The sequence below is a fragment of the Mauremys reevesii genome, linkage group 6, assembly GCF_016161935.1.
Source record: "Mauremys reevesii isolate NIE-2019 linkage group 6, ASM1616193v1, whole genome shotgun sequence".
Taxonomy (NCBI): Eukaryota; Metazoa; Chordata; order Testudines; family Geoemydidae; genus Mauremys; species Mauremys reevesii.
The window spans coordinates 44,887,416-44,907,028 of record NC_052628.1 but is presented as its reverse complement, the minus strand read 5'-3'; the positions used below and the strand labels follow the sequence as shown (position 1 = coordinate 44,907,028).

Below are 19,613 nucleotides of genomic sequence, written 5' to 3'. Positions count from 1 at the left end.
TTTTAAAATGTACCAGTAATTGAAATTATTTCAGCTACATAACAACTTGAACTTTGCAAACAGAAAAAAATGAAATAGCTAAATCAGCTTTTTTCAGGAGCTGTGCAGGGGAATCAATTCACAAAATATATGTTGCTTATTAAGAAGGATGAGTTACACATATGTGTACCCTTTTGTAATGTAGGTAAACAAGATGTAACTGCATCTGATGAACTAAAGTTGAATGAAGATGCACACTCATCCTCACCAATATTGTTTGAAGATAATACTTCTCTAACAGAGGAACAGCCTGTTGCTACTTCCCACCTGTACACCGAAGAAGAGAGAGATCAAGAACTGTTGCTAAATTCAGTGGTCTTTGGAACTTCAGCTGAAGAAGTTGTGAAGGAAATTCGCTTTCGGATTGAGCAAAAAACTGGATTGACTGCCAGTGCAGGTACACACATGTACATAAATAATAATATTTTGCATATTTGTAGTGCCTTCCACGCAGTGATTGCAAAGTGCATTGCAAGCATTAAAAAATTAGCCTTGCATCAACTCTTTGATGTAAGGAAGTAGACCCCATTTACAGATGTGTAAACTGAAGCACCAAGATTGTGACTTGCTCAAGGCCACATCACACAAGAAATCTCAGAGTCAAGAATAGAACCCAGTCTTGTACTTTATTTAACCACAAGAAATTTTTTTTCTTTAATTGCTATTGCTGGCATTGTATACGTTTGGTTAATGAGAGCAGTCATATCATCCTTTTTCTTCCTGGTTTCCTTTTCAATCATAACTCCTCCACTAATGTGGAAAAGTGACCCAGTTGGTTCAGGCATTCGTCTTACACCTCTGGACAGCTGCATTTAAATCTTAACTTGCACTACTGATTTTGTAAGCCTTTGATCAAAGATAGATTTAACATTGGAATGCTATAGTTGCTATTAGTTAGGATAAAGGCACATTAGCAGAGCTGTGTGGAGAAACATGTTCAACACTTGCCCATCCTGTGCCTTGCTTGAGCTAGTTTTTAATCACTTTCTTAAGCACTAAATACACTGACATGTTAAAAATACAATAAACTGTTTACTAGACAGGTTAGTATTTACTTTTCAAGGCAGTGGCAGTTTTAGATCTATGCAGCTTGTACTTGCCCAACTGATCTTCCAACTGGAACTCGATTTATGATATCCTGTCTGAATTGCCCCTGTTAGGCTGCATCAGAGATCAAATCCCCGAACTGCATTCAGTCCATTAGTTCAGATAGTTGCTCTTCAGGACTCTTAGGGCTAGTCTGTAGCGCTGGTGCACTGTCTACACTGGTGCTTTACAGCGCTGAAACTTGCTGTGCTCAGAGGGGCATTTTTTCACACCCCTGAGCAAGAAAGTTGCAGTGCTGTAAATTGTCAGTGTAGACAGGCCCTCAATGACTTGCTGATCTGTGTAAAGGAGTTATCAGGGCCTGCGGAGCTTGAAGCACAGGGGTGGAGTGGAGGGGCGCAGGCAGGCAGGAAGTAGTCAGGGGAAATGTCATGTGAAAACACGGGTAGAGGAGAAAGTAATAGGATGGGACAAAGCTGGATGACACCCAACATGTTACTTCATATAGGGCCCTGCAAAACTCAGAAGCAGTACCACTTGACTGTCCAAAAAAAATTTAGTTTCATTTCTCTAAAATTCCATCCTCTTCTGGATGACTCACTGTTTAGAAAAGGGGAGTGGACCTCTTAAGAATGCCGGGGATTTGATGAACGAAAATGAAAAGTGATTACTGTTTAATAATCTGACAATCTAGAAGGCTAATTGGACAATATTAGTAAGCAGCGATATTCAGAATGGTTCCTAGCATCACCAGGAATAAATTATAATCACTGTAAACAGCAGTCAGTCTTTAAATCATTGAGGCTATAGAGAAGAATCAATCTATTTGTCACCTGCTATTCACCTCTTAGTACCAACAGGGTTCATCTGTAAAAACTCAGTTATTTTGTGTGATGATTTGGGGCTCTGTCAGTATAATTTATGATTTCTAGTTGATATTATGAAGTTGTATTATGAAAAACTACTGTATTGTGAGTGCCTTTGAGTATGTGGAGCCACCATTACTGATAGGTCCTGTAGAATTCCCCATTGTCCCTGCTAAAGTTTAACAACGGTACTTTAACCACTCCAAAGTTATGCTAAAGCAGCTGCATCCTTAGAAAAATCAGTGTTATCTCTGGACAGTGTGGGGGGGGTGGGGGAAGGTAGGAGCAATGGAAAGTTACTCAAAAGACAAAACAAAGGAAGTTGGAGATAGGGGGACTTAAATAGCAAGACACACAAGGAACAGAGGAAGAGCGAGACAGGAAAAGGAAGTGTGGGACAGGTGAAAGTAAGATATCACAAGCTGGGGAAGGGACTCTATGACAGAGAGAAATCACCCAGCATGTAACAGCCTGCATGAGGCCTGGCCTGCCTGCCTGCTTTTCTGGACACAGATGGTTCCTAAGGGATCACAAGGGAATTGTGAGCTGGGAAGTGATGTTGCGGTTAAATGTTTGTTGTTCTGTAGGATCTATGCTCTTCTGTGCTTTACATGACTAAGTAAAAGAGCATTAAGATAATAGACTCTATGCAGAGTGTGTGAGCATATGTCATATGCTTTACAATTATTGTGAGCTCCAGAGAGCTCTAAACTGTAACCAGAAGCTTCATGCCTTTGGGGTGTAGTTTTGAGGGTGAGTATGTTAAGTAACTGGGGTACCTTGGGGATCAGTGCTGGCCCTGGGATCTAAGGTGCAAGTGGGCTGAGAAGCTCTATAACTGAGATAATGTGCCAGAGAGACCAAGGGAAGAAACAGGGCTGCAGCCTGCTGAAACTCTGGAAGCTTAAAACATCCAGGGAGCCAGAGGCTTGGGTTCCCCTCACACCAGTCCAGTGGATGGCTGGAAGGGAGTGCCCAGCTGGATCTATGGCACTCTATTTACTAAAATGAGCAAAATAGACACACACAAATCAATAAAAATGATAAATCACTCTTAATTCTCAAGAACAGATAGATATTCCATCTATCCTAGATACTTACATGATACCCATTACCATAGTACTTGAACACCTCACAGTTTTTAATGTAATTATTTTCACAACATCCCTGTGAGGTAGGGGAGCATTATTATCCCTTTTTTACAGATGGGAGAACTAAGGCACACAGAAGCTAAATAATTTGCCCAGGGTACCACAGGAGGTCGGTGGTGCAGCAGGGACTTGAGCCCAGGTCTCTCAAGTTCTAGATTAGTACCCTAACCCCACTGGACTATCTTTCCTCATCCTTGGTAAAGCTCTACTACAATGTTTAGGTTATTAAATGTGTCTCAACTATTTGCCATATCTCTGAACCATAATTGATTGAGATACCTCATTCATATTTAGACTAAACATAACTTCTCTTCCACACCAAGCTTTCTCTGTTACTGTAAATTACTGTCATACTAATGTGTAATCATGTACCAAGTTGCAGAAAACTTTGCGTTTAAAGAAACGTATCCCCTCATCACTTAATTATATATGTTGCATTTATAAATAGTCCCTTTCAGCCTGCATATCTCAGAGTATTTTATACATCTAACCTGATGTACAAACTATACACAAGTGCTTTAGCCACTATTGCATAGCTAAAATGAAACATAGCAGTTCTCATGTCCCTATTCTTTCAAAAAGTGCCAGAGGACTGTAATGACCAAAATGGGTGAGAATCTCTGTTTTATATCAGTCTTCTCCTTTCTGTTCTCGTTTGGTCTTTGCCACGCATAGGATGACTAATTTTACACCTTTAAATCTAGGAAGATTGAAATGGAAGATTGAGTCTTGTGGTTAAAAAGTCTGTTGTGTTTCTTCCTTTGTTTTGTTTGTTTCTAAGGAATTGCTCCAAATATGATGTTAGCAAAAATGTGCAGTGATCAGAATAAGCCTAATGGACAGTACAGAATCTCCCCTGATAGGCAATCTGTAATGGACTTCATCAAAGATTTGCCCATTAGAAAGGTGAGAATATTATCAAATTTACTATACATTCATGTCCTCCTTATATGAATGCTAGTGTTCTAAAACAAATAATTTACTTAAAGATAATTTCATTTCTTCAGTGCCAACCTAGTTCAAAAATTGTGTTTGAGTTGAATTATACAAAATGTTAAACATTAAGCATTTATCGAAAGATTTCAAAAATTCCAACTTCATTGAGACACATTTATTCTTGTTCTTCAGGTGCCTGGTATAGGAAAAGTAACAGAGAAAATGTTAAAAGCTCTTGGAATTCTGACTTGCACTGAACTTTACCAGCAGAGGGCACTGCTTTCTCTTCTTTTTTCAGAAACATCTTGGCATAATTTCTTAGATGTCTCACTTGGTTTGGGTTCAACGGATTTGGAAAAGTATGTCTTGGTATATGTTTTACTGTGTGTACTTTACATTTTGTTAAATATTTCCCCAAGTGTGTTACACATCTTACACATTGTGAATGTTATAAGCTAGATTTGCTGGGTTTGACATTAAAAATATCTGTCAGGTAAGTTTGGATAGTATCATATATAAAAATTGTGGCTGTTAGTAATATCTTACACATAACACCTGCTTTATTGCTGTACCAAATGTTAATTTACAAAGCAACCACTTTTTAAAAAGTGTAGGATTTGTTAATGTATGGCCCTTTGGAGTACACAGAATAGGTAGAGAGCTTATAGAACCAAAATCCCTGTCTGGTTTATGAATCTAAATGGTCTGCCAAACAGAGCTCTGGCCATACATGCACACTAAGAAATGAATAGCGCCTAGTTTGAGACAGCTATACGGCAAGCACGTGTTGTTTAGAACAGGGGTTCTCAACCTTTTTCTTTCTGAGGCCCCCCCCCACAACTTGCTATAAAAGCTCCACAACCCATCTGTAGCACAACAACTGATTTTCTGCATATAAAAGCCAGGGTCAGCATTAGAGAGTAGGAAGCAGGCCAATTGCCTGGGGCCTTATGCCATAGGGGCCCCTGTGAAGCTAAGCTGCTCAGGCTTTAGCTTCATCCCCCGGTGGTGGGGCTCAAGGCCTCCAGATTCAGCCCCATGCAGTGGGGATTCAGCTTTCTGACCTGGGCCCCAGCAAATCTAATGCTGGCCCTGCTTGGTGGACCCCCTGAAACCTGCTCACAGCCTCCCCGCCCTCCGGGGGCCCCAAACCACTGGTTTAGAATAACCTTATCAATACTAAAATAGATTACGAGATATGTCATATGTATAACTAACCTAAACAGGGTTTATTTTATTATAGTTATTTAGCCTTATCATAGAAGTTCACAAGTATTTCTTCCATGTAGTTAATACACCTTTGCTATTCGTAATTATTCCTATATGATCTTAAAACAAACACACAGTGTCAAATCTTCAGTTGGTGCAAATTATCACAGCTCCATTGACTTCAATTGACTACATCAGTTGAGGATCTGTCCCTAGTTTCCATGTCTCCTACTGTGTTTAGATATAATTTTTTAAAATTGATAATATGATTGACTTTGAATTTGTTGGGGGTAGAACCCAACATTCGTGTTTCATTCTTCATATCTAATCTAATCCATGGTCTTTTTGAAGCTCCTGTCATCGTCGTATCTAAATGCTGCCCTAATGGAGAAAAAAGAGGGGCCAATATCTGCTCAAAAACTTATCACCCTCCCACACGCCTGCCTTGAATGCAAATACACATCCTCCCGTCACTCTAAAACCACAACTGAACATTTTGCCATGCTGCTCATGTTTAGTAACCCTACTTACAGATTCTGAAACCCTTTCTATTTAATCCTGTCATGCTGTTGCTTTTGGGTAACATTTTCAAAAGCACCTGAGGGTATGTCTACACTGAAAGTGTGGGGTTGGGGGGCGGGGAGGGGAGGTAAGCCTGTGACAGCGAGTCTCAGGCTCACGGCGCTCATGCTACCAGGTTAAAAATAGCAGTGTAGAAATTCCCTCCTGGGCTTGAGCCCAGACTCTGAAACCGTCCTCTCTTGCTGGGTTTCAAAGTCCAGGCTCCAGACCAAACAGGAACATCTGCATTGCTATTTTTGGCTTGTAGTGCAAGCCCCACTAGCCTGAGTCAGTTGACTTGGGCTCTGAGACTCATTGCTGTGGGTGGTTTTTTTGTTTTTTGTTTTTTTTTGCAGTGTAGATGTACCCAAAGAGAATTTGGAGCCTAAGAACATTTTCAAAAGTGCTTTGGCACTTAGGCTAAATCTCACTGAAAGTCACTGGGACTTAGGCTCCAAAGGCTCTTAAGCACTTTTGAAAATATTACCTCTTGTTCTTACCATCGCTTCTCTGGTATTAGCAGAATGAGAAATCCTTCCTTTAAGACTGCAAAATAATTTCATAAATAGTCAAAAGAAAAACAGCTGTTTAACAGCACACATTTTGAAAAAGAGTTTGGGGACCCTTTAGGTTTGAAAAGCACAGTATAAATGTAAGCTATCATTTATTTAAAAAAATAAATAAAAATAAAAAAGTCTTCACACCACAAAAGCTTAGATCAATATATATCACCACAAATCTTTGTATTTTTTTCTGAAGTACATAGTAAATTTTTATCTTTAAAGGTGACTTGTGAAAGATAACATGGCTTGTCCAGTTTTTCTGTATGATGGATAAATAAAGCCTGAAAGTTTTTGTTTTTAATTACAAAAATAATCAGCTTGGTTTTATTTACGTTAGAAATCAAAGTCCTGTCTGGTCTTGAGTACTTCATAGTGACTGTGAAAACTTAAAGCAAAACTTATAAGAACCAAGAACAAAAACATTAAGTCATCAGAAAGGCAAGATATTTTTTGTCAGACTGTTTTAAAGCTTTGTTTTTTCTTTGATCTTGTTAATACCTATTTTAACTTCAGTGATGAACATTTTGGAGAAAGCAAGTCTTTGTTAAAGTTTCAACCCTTGCTCCTTCAAAAGATGTTTGAGTACACGGTAAATATCCCCGAGACTTCCCAAATGATCGTCCCTAATTTTTTTGGAGAACAAACTTGATATTCCTGATCCAGGCAAAAACAAGCCAAAAATTTTTTTTAAAAAAGCCTAGAGAGGATTTTCCTCTTTTAAAAAAATAAAAATAAGACTAGTATAATCATGATTTTAGTAGAAGCATGTTGCGAGAGATAGTGAGCCAAGAAAGTGAAAGAATTGTATGTAATATATTAATTTGTTTTTAAAGTCTCAACGCCCTTCTGGTCATTAATGGGTATGGCTGACTCATAGTGCAAATGGTTAATTGTATTAACAGCCATTACTGATGTACAGTTTCTTACTTCATCTGTAATATACACAATTTTAAGAGGAAGAAAAACCTCCATATCCTTGCAATGTTGATTTATGCAAGGTTCTTGGAAATGTTAACATTCAAATCCCATAAAAAAGATTACAATTATCTACTGAAATCTTCTCGGTTAACTATGAAGGGCTTATTAAAAAAATTAAAATTCTCTGTGAAAATGACTGTAGTTCATAAAAACATTTTTCTTTTTTAAAGGTACGGAGAAAGAAAAAGTATGAGCACTGAAAGGTATGTATGGTAATGTTAGTATCTAAAAAACGATACTATTAATCACTAAATTAATAAAACCAATCAATGTAAAATAATGTAGTTGAGTCATCACATTTATTTGACTTGTTTCCTGATCTACTGATTGTGTATTATTTATATTGATTACTTACTAATTCCCCATTAACATTCTGAGGCTTGATAGGTTCTTGTCCCAAAGTCAGGCCCAGTAGTATTAGAATTACTGTTCAGTTGAAAACCCCATTGTGCACAGTTGCAACACGCACACTTAGGAAAAGCCTTTTGAATTTGAAATAGTTTTATTAACACAATTTTGTAAAGTCACAAACACTCCAACCCAGCAAGGTAGATAAAGATAATACAACCACATACTCACAACGTCCCTTACAAAAGGACCCAAAATATTAGTTGTCATTCTCACCATCACCATCATTACCAGTAGTCATCATCCTGGCATCTCCCAAAAGTTGCATCTTCCAAGGCACACCGACTGAGATACAATTTTATAATGTGTTACACTGACTCCACTATGCCTAACGCATATTCAGTAGGGATTACTCCCCTTTTTCTTATTTGTATTTCCTCACCCTATTAATGTTGGGGGGTGCCCTTCTTCCATATGTTACTAGTCTGTTTACCTCAAGCTTATTAGCATATATGTCAGTTAGTTACCATGGCACTTCTGTGGTCAGACATCTGCTGATGTTCCTAATTTAAAATATCCCAAGCTGGTATAAACTAGCATCTTGTGGTTATCTGTCAGCAGTTCAGTCATTACAGCATTCTTTCTTGTGATATCTTATGATCTAGGGTTACTCCTGGTTAGCTGCTTATGCTAAGGCTTTTGGACCTTGTGTCTTGTTTAGCTAAGCTATTAGACCTTGTAGGCTCATGTAACGATGCTGGTTCTGGCGTGACCCAACTGAGAGTGCCAATCCAGGACAAATTGCTTAAAGCAGGGCATTTATAGCCCAAGGCTCAAGTTTCTATGCACACCATGGTAAACCAAACCAGCCAAACAGAGAGGACTTAGATTTTACCCCACTGGCTAGCCACAAGTGACACAAGCAATTCCTTTAGACACTCCAGTTTCCCAGTGTCACCACCAGTGCCACTCATTATGGGGACAAATGGTTATGAAAACCAACAACCCACTAAAAGAAAAAGGTTCTCTCGATATCAAAGGACCAAGCCCCAGACCCAGGTCAATATAAAGTTAGATCTTACCCACAAATCATGCTGTTGCCAATCCTTTAGAATCTAAAATCTAGAGGTTTATTCATAAAAGGAAAAAGATATAGATGAGAGCTAGAATTGGTTAAATGGAATCAATTACATACAGTAATGGAAAAGTTCTTGTTTTAGGCTTGTAGCTGTGATGAAATAAACTGCAGGTTTAAATCAAGTCTCTGGAGTACATCCACAGCTGGGATGGGTCATTCAGTCCTTTTTTCAAAGCTTCACTTTGTAGCAAAGTCCCTCCAGAGGTCAGAAGCAGGATTGAAGACAAAATGGAGGAAATGCAGCAGTCTTTTATAGTCTCTTCTCATGTGGCCTTTCTTTCTTTGTTCCAAAGACAAGCATTTGTGCACATGGCAAGAAAAAACCTTAGAGTTCTGTCCATAGGCATGTTCCTGCATACCTTGCTGAGTCACAAGGTGTATCTGCCTTCTTTCAATGGGTCAGTTGTATAGCCGATGGTCCTTAATGGGCCATCAAGCAGGCTAGGCAGTGCTGACACCAAATTGTCTGGGGTGTCACCCAGAAGCATAGCACAAGTTTGAAATACAGACAGTATAGAGTCAATACTTATAACTTTAAATGCAAAAATGATACATGCATACAGATAGCATAATAATAACCAGCAAACCATAACCTTGTCTTAGACACCTTATTTGACTCCCTTTATGCAAGATTTGGTGCCACTACAGGACCTTGGTTGCAACAATGATCTATATAGTCCCAGTTCATGTCAGTAATGTCACAGCTCATTACTTATTACTTAACTTATACCAAGACCTTATCTAGAAAATACCTATACCTATAGGGTACATAGACTAACCACTAGTGGCTAAGACATCAGATAGTACAATCCTATGAGTGTAAGTTGATATTTTATGTATATTAGGACAGCTAGTTTTATGTTTAGTAACTTCACTACATAAGAGTCAAGCTTCCTGTCCTTGCCTTCAGGGTCCTGCATAAGTTTTCTCCTACCAGTTTTCTACCGGATTGCTTTAAATGAGAAGAAAGCATCAGGTTTCTTTTCTTAAACCCTCATCTAGGGACAGGGGCGGCTCTAGCCATTTCACCGCCCCAAGCACGGCAGCATGCCGCGGGGGGCGCTCTGCCGGTCACCAGTCCCGCGGCTCCGGTGGACCTCCCGCAGACGTGCCTGCGGAGGGTCCGCTGGTCCCGCGGCTCCTGCGGGAGGTCCACCAGACCTTGGCGTGCTGGGGTCTGGAGCCGCCCCTGCCTAGGGAGAAAGTGTGGGGCTTCTGACATTACCTAAGAAGTAATGGGGAGAGAGTTATGTAAACATCAGTGTAAGTAGCTCTATGTATTTATAGATATGGAGATATATACGGATTGGTCTTGTGCACCAGTGGATCATCTATCTTATTTACTTTTCTGCTGAATTGTTCTGACTATACTCTAAAGGAATGTTTATCTTTTGCCCCATAAAATGTATACCATCAGCAGTAACTTGTTTTTCTCTTGATGCTGATATAACTTCTCCAGATGTACGTTATAGGTTTGGTGAACTCCAACAGCAGTTCACAAAGTATCTGTGTATAGTGACAAAAATTCTAAAAGTGTCTTAGGCCTGGGATTCACTAGGGTATTGTGCACCAGTGTAGATATGCTGTTATAGACACCGCCCGGGACAATAAATTGTGCAGCTTCCCCAGGTATCTCCTGAGTCCCAGACCAGTGACTTGTTCTCTTCTCTTCTCCTTAAATTCTGCTAGTCTCCAAGCAAATCAATTTGACTTTTCCACCCCGATATAATCCCATATCTGAAATCTCAGCCATGTGTTCACAACCTTTGACACCTTTCTTAAACCTTCCCTTTTCATGCCCCCAATTTACCTTCTGCTCAGGATCTCACTGATTTTTTTCAAAGAGAAAACTGAGACAATCTGACATGACCTCATCTTTTCCTTCTTCCATTATGTCCTCTTCCCCAGTTATCCACACCAAGATTTTCTGTCTGTTTTTCTCCATCAGTTCCCCTGCCTGCCCTAGAAACCTTTCACCCCTTGTGCGTCCAACCTGTGCACTGAATGAGGCGGGTCCTGCAGAAAAAATTTGTGATCATGTAATTAAAGACTGTATCACAATACATACACACAAGGTGGAAAGCTTAAGCTTGCACCAGCTACTGTAAATGTGGCATTTCCTAACTCTCATGTGCTTAATTTTACAACGTAAAGTTCTTTAAACATAGTTTGGGGTTTTTTTGTGTGTGTCTTCCTGGGGTTCATTTTTTTTAAAGGAAAATAACTAAAAAAATCTATTTTGTACAACTGATACAAACACCCTGTTGTGCAACAACAGCCGTGGTTGAATACTGAAACTCCTACACAGTTTGAGGTACAGGATTAACCATGTTAGCTATCAGCAGGAGAAGATGGTTATCCCACAGGGAGGATGGGCTACTGGCAGCCACATGCTGGATCTGTGTAGTTGTGGAGAGCCTGGCCCAGACTCGGGAGGTGTGGGGAGACTCTTTTCTGTGTGGAAAGAGTGAGGAATGGGCTAAAGTGGCCATGTGCTGTCTGGGGCAGGGTGAGACAGGCAACGTAGTTCAACTCACATGACCCCCTCTTTCTCTCTGAGAGAGAGGAGTTTAGCTCCTGCTCTATGGTGCTCCCAAAGTTGGGGGAGGGATGGGCTACTGGGAGCATGTGCTTGATTGGATTAGGGAAGAGAGTGGTGCGGGGCCCAGCATTCTCCCTGCCCATCCCCCTCATTGCTACAGCTCTAGCAGCAACTTGTTGTTCCCAGTGCAGTGTGTGGTGCCGCTGCTGCTTTAGCAGCATTGTAGGCCCAACTTTAGAATGTTCATGTTCAGTTATTATTTTGGCAGCATGCCATCATTTTTCTGAGGAATGTAAGTTACAACAGGGAAATGGCAATTTTAACAATTTATATATCAGCCAAACATGAACACAAATTGGACAAGAAAGAGGCACATCTCTAGCGCAAGGGCTTTCTCACTGCCAAATAGCAAAAGCCTATTGCAAACAGTGGAGGTGTGAGAGTTTCTCAATGGAAAGAATCTTTTACAACTGAAAGCATTAGACAGCCATGAGTGTCATGATCAATTCCCTCTATAATCACAAAACCAGCCTTCCTTTCACATTATCACTGAGGTAAGGTAAGGTTTCCCTTTCCCTGGAAAGGTGTAGCAAAGACAGAATTAATTAAATTTTTGGCAGAAAGCTAGTTTTTCCTTCTCTGGTTCTAGCCATAATTACCATAACATTTGTTTCTTAGCACCCGTGTTACAGTATTTACATCTGATACTTGGCTCTTGGATTAATTTCCTAATCCTCTCTTCCTTCCAGTGTTACATAACACTATGCAGAGAAGCTTATATACAAATGTTTTGGCTGGCTCTATGATTTCAGTTGGTATTAGCATTCTCTCTTGTAAATATTTAAGCATTTATCAACCTAAATCTCATGTGTTTTCAAACACTGCATGAGAAGTGTGACTACAACACCCCATTTCTTTGTTTGGTGGGATTTGCAAATCTCTTTTGTGCAGTTATTGAATGTGCATATATCAGGGATCGTCAACCTTTGACACGCGGCCTGCCAGAGTAAGCACCCTGGTGGGCCGGGACAGTTTGCTTACCTGCTGCGTCTGCAGGTTCGGTCGATCGTGGCTCCCACTGGCTGCGGTTCACCACTCCAGGCCAATGGGGGCTGCGGGAAGGCATGGCCAGCACATCCCTCAGCCCACGCCATTTCCCACAGCCCCCATTGGCCTGGGACGGCAAACCGGGGCCACTGGGAGCCACAATCGGCCAAACCTGCAGACGCAGCAGATAAACAAACCGTCCCGGCCCACCAGGGTGCTTACCCTGGCGGGCCGCATGCCAAAGGTTGCCGATCCCTGGCATATATGTTTCTGTTTAATATAAATATACATCCTGACTTCAAAAAAAACAACCCTCAAATCCACACAAAATTTTTCTTGTTAAACTGTTCATGAAAAATTTTAAATCTTAAGGATGCATCATTCCAAAATACATATTGGGGGAAAAAATGACTAATCTTTATGTTCATTTAGGACATTCAGTGAAATTAACACAGCAGAAGAACAATACAGCTTATGTCAAGAACTTTGCAGAGATCTTGCTCAGGATCTGCAGAAAGAAGGACTTAAGGTATTTAAATCATTCTTTTCTTAGTTAAAAAAAATCAACCCCTTTTCACTCTCAGGTCCCAAATCCGCAGTGCCCTCTGTTAGCAGTAATGCTTTCTGCATTATCATGCCCTACCTTCTGGCTTCAAAGGATTCTGTTATTTTGTTCATTGATGATTAGAATAATTTAGACCGAAATTGCATTTAGCTTCAGGGGGCTATCTTGTGAGCTCCTTTAAGAAATGAAACCAATTCACCAAGTTATTTTGCATATCGTACATGTTGTTCTAAAAGCTATGTTAATTAACAGAAGGAGTAGTAGAGCTGCATTAAAAATGGATTGCCTGGAGCCTTACTGTGGCCAAGCATGTAAACTGTAAAGCACTGAAAGGATGTATTCCTCCTTGTCTTATTATTAGTAAATATACAGATCCTATAGCTTTACTGAGCACAATATACTGTATACACTGAATTTTTACTTATTTTTTGGGAGGAACTCCTCACATTATTCAACAGGGATCTTTATTGGTAAAGCAAAGAGTAGTATTCAAAGATTCCTAAAGGTACCAATCAGTCCTCTTCAGGCACAGAAGGTTGTTGTGACACAAGGATATGGGATGACAGCATGGAGAAAAAGCCTCTGTATTGACAAATAACAAAGGGTAAACTTGTCTAAAGCGTTGAAGTGACTTGGCCTATATCCCATTGTTTGCAGTGCTCCTAAGTCTTTAAGTGCTTTTGAAAGAGTTACCCAAACTCTTTGAGTTGGAAGAGAGATATGGTAACTACTTTGAGCTTATCACTTTACAAACACATTTTCAAGTGATTGGGATTTATGGTGCACTTATTGAATTGCATGTACACACTTGCCTGTACAAATATTAGGGCAGATTTTCTGCCCTGTTCTGCTCCCTTTGCACCACTCAAGTGATATAAAGGGAGCAGAGACATTGGAGATCCTTAACTGGGCATTCCCGAAGCACACAAGAGTTCCTAGTAGATGTAGACTGGACATAGCTGGCATCTGCCCCGCAATTCCCAGTCCAGGAGATACATGGGAGGTGGGTAGAGACTGGGAAAGTGGCCAAAGTACATTAGCAATATGCATCTTACAGATACAGATAGCCAGATGGTGCAGGTTAGAGCAGCCCCCAGCTACTCCGCTCTGGCAGCAGGCTATAGGCAGGCAGAAAATCGTATGATAACAGGCTCCATTACAGGCCACCTTCCATGCTGTGTCCAGCAGTGAATCTAGCCCCCTGCTTTAAAGTCATTGTTTAGACACTGAAGTAGAGTTCAGCTAGGTGAAAAAATACTTCACTGTAAAAATTCTTCCATACCATGTATGTTAAGTGTTTTATTTTTTTTCTAGGGTAAAACCGTTACCCTGAAACTGAAGAATGTGAATTTTGAAGTAAAAACAAGAGCTTCCACAGTGCTCGCTGCTGTTTCTACTGAAGAAGAAATATTTGCTGTTGCTAAAGATATGCTAAGGACAGAAATTGATGGTGTTTCCCCTCACCCTTTGCGGCTAAGGCTTATGGGTAAAATATTTATAACTTTTTTGTTTTCCTTTTTAGGGCAAGATCCCCAAGTCCCTCAGATCAGGCATGCTGCACTCCTGGGAATGGGTGGCATAGTTGGATTTACTCTCCCCCCAGTAATCTTGAGAGCTGCTGGGGACAAAGCCCCTGGTGCAAATTAGAGCAGGTTCAGTGTTGCTCTAACTTGTCCTGGTGGATCGTGGCTCCCAGGGAGTTGCTCCACTGGCTGAGATTGCCGCCTCCTCCCCAACCCTTGCCTGCCCTGGAACACCCTTATGCCAATGTTGGGGTGCCATCTTGTGACATGGGAATCCTCAGCTTTGCCTCGTTAAAGCAGCTTTAAGTCTCCTTTGCACGGCAGCAGGGAAGAGTTGAGTAGATGGCTCTATCATTTTTGTCTGAGGAATGACCTAAATGATAGTGTTATAACTTGATAGTGCTATATTTTGTCTGAAGTTAAGGTTTCTTGCTGAAATGAATAGTATTTTTTATTCTAAGTGTAAATAGTTCACTATTCCTTTTAAAAAAGTAATATCCCAGTTTTAAGAAAAAGTTCAAAGAATAAATATTTTATGGAAAATGTCATGCCAGAAACTCCAGCCAATAGGAACAGAAGCAGACAAATGAGGGTAAAATAGGGCCCAATTGGGGCCATGCTGCTCCCCAGCTAGACCCAAATTTTTGAAGGGGACACTCCACACTCATTCGGAGACAACTGGGATCCATGCGGTGCCACCCGTTCTCTCCTCCCACACTACGTGGTCTTTGGGAAGAATTGTAGAGAGGAGCTAGCAAGAGACTTCAGCCTCTAGGAGCAGAAGCAGCCGAAGCAGGGACCTCTGAACATTCAGAGACCTGTCTACAGTTTTGACTGGACTTGCTCTGCCCTTTGTTGATCGGTCTGCTCTTTGCTCCAGCGCATCCTCTCAGTCGCAGTCTCTTCACCTCAGCTTCACTTCTCCCCTGCCCCCCTCAACCTCCTTCCCTTCCCATTTAGCTGATCCCCCTCCAAACTAAATTCATTCCCCCCAACCCCACCAAAAGCTGTGGAACTAACATGACATCTTCTGTCATCACATTGATCACTCTGCTTCTGTGTTAAGCCTCTTCACTGTGTCTGTCTTGTCTATTTAGATTGTAAACTTTTGGAGGCAGGGACTGTCTACTACTGTTTGTACAGTCCCTAGTGCAATAGGGCCTCGTTCTCGGTTGGCCTTTAAGGCACTGCTGCAATAAACATGATTATTAATTACTGGCATCCAGAAATGAACAACTTTAGAATTTAACTTTCCACATGACTACGTGACGTTTATGGCATCACATGATGTTGCCATGTGGTGTTTTTAAGGGCACTGAAATTCCCAGTAAAATCGAAGTAGCTGGCAAATCTTCAGGACTGGTAGTAAAATTGTGATTGCTTTGTGATCAGCTGCTAACACACATTCATAATACAGTTTCTATTATAAGATACCTATTTATATTGAGTGGCTTTGTTTCTCAAAACTTTTTAATGCCCATTAATGTTCATTAAGTTTTAGTTTTATTTATCAGTTACAATTACATTTTTATCTGTCTCGTTTGTCATGTTCAGGTATACGAGTATCAGGGTTTCTAAATGAAGAAGAAAAGAAATACCAACAGAGGACCATTATCAATTTCTTAAAGCCAGGAAAACAAGCAAATGCTTCTCTGCTTCAGCCAGGGAAATTCAGCCATGAACATTTTACAAAAGCGTCAGAAACATCTCACCGAGAGAGTTTTTTTGATAAAAAGCGAGCTGCAAGGCAACAAAGCAACCAGGAACTTCTTATAAACAAACCTGCAAACAAGCAGAACTCGCATGATATAAAGTCATCAGTAAATCCTGTGGACGAAACAAATGACACCATCGGCTCAGCAAATTTGAATGAGTGTCATAGCCTCACTTGCCCTGTTTGCTTTGAGGAGCAAAGAGACAGCGATTTAGAGGCACTTAACAGACATATTGACAAGTGCCTCAATGGGACATTGGTAAAGGATAATGCAGAAATATCAACGAGTGAGAATTCATGGGAGAATGCACATCATTTTTCTCCAGATAGTAAAAAGAAAACATTTGAAATGTGTCAAAAAAATAAAATGAACAAATCAGTGGATACAGCACAGTCAACACAAGTATCTGATAACTCTACTAGCAGTAGCACAGAAGCATTCCCTAAAGTAGTAGCTAATACTAGCAAGGAAAGAGAGCATAGTCTGCTTAGTGAAACTGCTAGCAACATGTACTTAGGACAGAATTTTTCTTCCAAAATCATTTCATTGGGAAATGCAGAACACTTTGAAAAGTCTGAATGTACACAAGAAACTCAGCCTTCCTACTCCTCTGGAGCCACCAGAGACAATGTTCTGGTTTGTCCAGTTTGTAACTTGGAACAAAAAACAACTGACCTTTCATTATTCAACAGGCATGTGGATGTTTGCTTAAATAAAGGCATTATCCAGGAGCTGACAGAGCAAATAGTTTGTCCAGTTAAGAGTCAAATTATGGAAAATTCAAAATCAGTTGGTGAGTATTTAAGTTAAGAATGTCACCTTTTTAAATTGCCCCATCCAATATAAAATAGGGTTTTAAGGAATGTGGTGTACATTTTAAGGTTCTGAGTCTGGTATAGCTACTGAATTTTAAGACCACCTGTCTAAAGGGGTTGGCTATTTCCATTTGTATGACATGAACCAGTTTGGTGTATAAGTTTGCCACTAATTGGCTTGCTTTAGTACTTTGTCTTTTTGATTATGGAGAGTTAACTTTGGAATTGGGTTGATAAATAGGACAGGATTAGAGACCTATGACTAGTATTTAAGAAACTGTTCAAAGTGCTTCCGTTCTGATCCAACATGAGAGAGTTTCCAAGCATATTTATAAAGCTACAATAGCAGCATTATACTATATGTGACTGTTTTTACAAAGATGATTTCCTAAAATACTGCTGTAGATCTTCCTAGCTATGCAGACAAGTTGTGGTATAGAAGAAATGCTGCATATTAGTGAAGATTTTTTAATAGTTTTATTCCCAGAAAGACAAACAGTGTAAAACAAACATGAATTTCAGTAGGCCATCTTGGAAATCAACAGCATTACATTTCCGTTACAGAAATCTGTGATCACATTCAAATTTATTCCTTAATTTGTTATTGGGCGAAAGGGCTTTTTTGTTTTTACTTATTTTGAATATAATTGACAGTACTAAGGAAATGATCAAATATTATCTGCTTGGTAAGAGATTCAATCCAACTGCTTCAGAAAATAATAGGAAGGAAATTCTTCATCTAGAACTTTTCTCCTAAAATTTCTGCTAATCATGCAGCTCCCTGTTGTGCTCATTGTGTGTTTAAATAATTCATTTTGGATGTTCACAATTGTTCTTTAGGAAGCATGGGCAGAGGACCTCAATATATGAATCCCACATCAGGAACAAAAAGGTATGATAGATCTCCTCAAGTGTGTATGTACTTGTATTTGAAAGTCAAGCTAGCAAACTATTCAGTGTTGTAAAAGTTACTTTAGGTGGTTTAATATTTGTTTGGTTTTGGCGGGTTTTTTTGTTTGTTTGTTGGTTCCTAATGTGTTCTTTTTTTATTTTAGGCCTGGACTAATGACACCACAGTCAACATCAAAGAAAGCCAAACCGAGCAATTCCAAACAAACGATTGAAACATTTTTAAAATGATGGTGTAACACTTTATCGTATATGAAGAATTTCATAATCAATGTTTTATTATTCAGATTCGTTTGGTGCAGGTGAAGGATTGGACTCTGATACTTGTCACTTTGGACCCCCTGTAAACCTCCATTGGAGGAATACAACATTTGAGACAAAAAAAATAAGTGATCTAGCAGGGACTAGAGCACTGAATTAATTTTCCATTCAAATCATTTTTTCATAATAGTTTTTGTCTAAATTATATCTGTGGAAAAAAGAGCATGCTAAGAGCAGGCTTTGTTTTATCTTGACATAGTGTAAACTCAGGGTATGGAAGTCACCAGCAATTCAACTTAGGTTGCTAGTGACCGACAGTTAATATGTGATGACTGTTTGTTAGCCAGTGGTGTGAAATGGATTGGATTGAATTCAGTTTCTAGTGGCCAGATATCCACAGCACAAAACAATTGGTACTTATTTATATCCACGTTGATATTCTCCGTAGGATTGGGCCCCAAATCCAACTCTCATTAAAGTCAGTGGAAAGCCTGCCACTGACTTCTGTAGGAACTGATGGGCCAGATTTGTAGGGCTCAGTCCTGAACAGTGCTTGGCATGCTTGTGGTATGTTGAGTGACCTCAACACTCACTGACTACAAACACTTTGCAAGATCAACCCCTTAAATGAGCATGGGAGTGTGAGATCCCCCCAGAATAGGTATGGGATATACAGACTGTGCCTCACTGGTTCTATGGAGATAGAAGGAGCTTCAGATTCCTATGCAGTTGTTAAACCAGCACCTTTCAAAAGCACTAAATTCACTTTAAGAAAAGTTAAGGATAAACTAGCACAACGGTAGTGTGACTGATGTGCAAATGTGCATGACATTGAAATAATAGTCCTGAATATATTGAGAGGAAATAACCCTCCTTCCTTTGCTCACATATTTTTTCTCTTTGAAGAGACGTAGTTTATGAAAAATTCTTTTTGTAGTTTGTTATAAACCATGTTTTTATGAATATATGTATGGGGGAAAAGCTGTAAAGTACACTTATTTATTTAAAATACTCTATTTACATTCTTTACTTCCCAAAAATTAAATTGTTTAACTATTTAGTGTCAGTTTATAATCAAATATGCCTATAATGTAATATTTTTTCAAGCATGTCATTTTTGTAATAATGAGAAAATTCTTAATTTATTTTTTTAAAAAGTCATTAAAATATGAAGTAAAATGGCATCTCAAAAGAAAATATCCACACCAAATAATGCATTGGTGAACATTAGCTATGTGAGGACTTTTTTCGTTTTAAAAAAAATACAGCTACTCTGGTTTTATGAATCTGACTGTGTCTCAATTTACATCTGGTTAAATACAATGTAATAAACCTTTATCTAGATTGCTTGATTACTTCTTTATCTTGTGCTAACATGGGGCCTAAGTCAATAAAAAGTA

At 39.6% G+C, this 19,613-nt stretch overlaps 1 protein-coding gene across 9 annotated transcripts in view; it reads left to right on the top strand.

Annotated features, from left to right (window-relative positions):
- POLK (DNA polymerase kappa) overlaps positions 1–19,613 on the top strand; it is a 113,736-nt gene that overhangs the window by 42,447 nt on the left and 51,676 nt on the right. For 8 of the 9 annotated variants that reach the window (XM_039543005.1, XM_039543003.1, XM_039543006.1 and 5 more), the window contains 9 exons: positions 185–436; positions 3,885–4,009; positions 4,232–4,398; positions 7,521–7,553; positions 12,858–12,954; positions 14,305–14,476; positions 16,068–17,021; positions 17,884–17,935; positions 18,099–19,612. In XM_039543005.1, coding sequence (XP_039398939.1) covers positions 185–436; positions 3,885–4,009; positions 4,232–4,398; positions 7,521–7,553; positions 12,858–12,954; positions 14,305–14,476; positions 16,068–17,021; positions 17,884–17,935; positions 18,099–18,183 — 1,937 coding nt within the window. In that variant the 3' untranslated portion in view covers positions 18,184–19,612. Of the gene's footprint in view, positions 1–184; positions 437–3,884; positions 4,010–4,231; positions 4,399–7,520; positions 7,554–12,857; positions 12,955–14,304; positions 14,477–16,067; positions 17,022–17,883; positions 17,936–18,098; position 19,613 lie in introns of those variants that run through there. The other variant, XM_039543014.1, reaches the window with a different exon arrangement.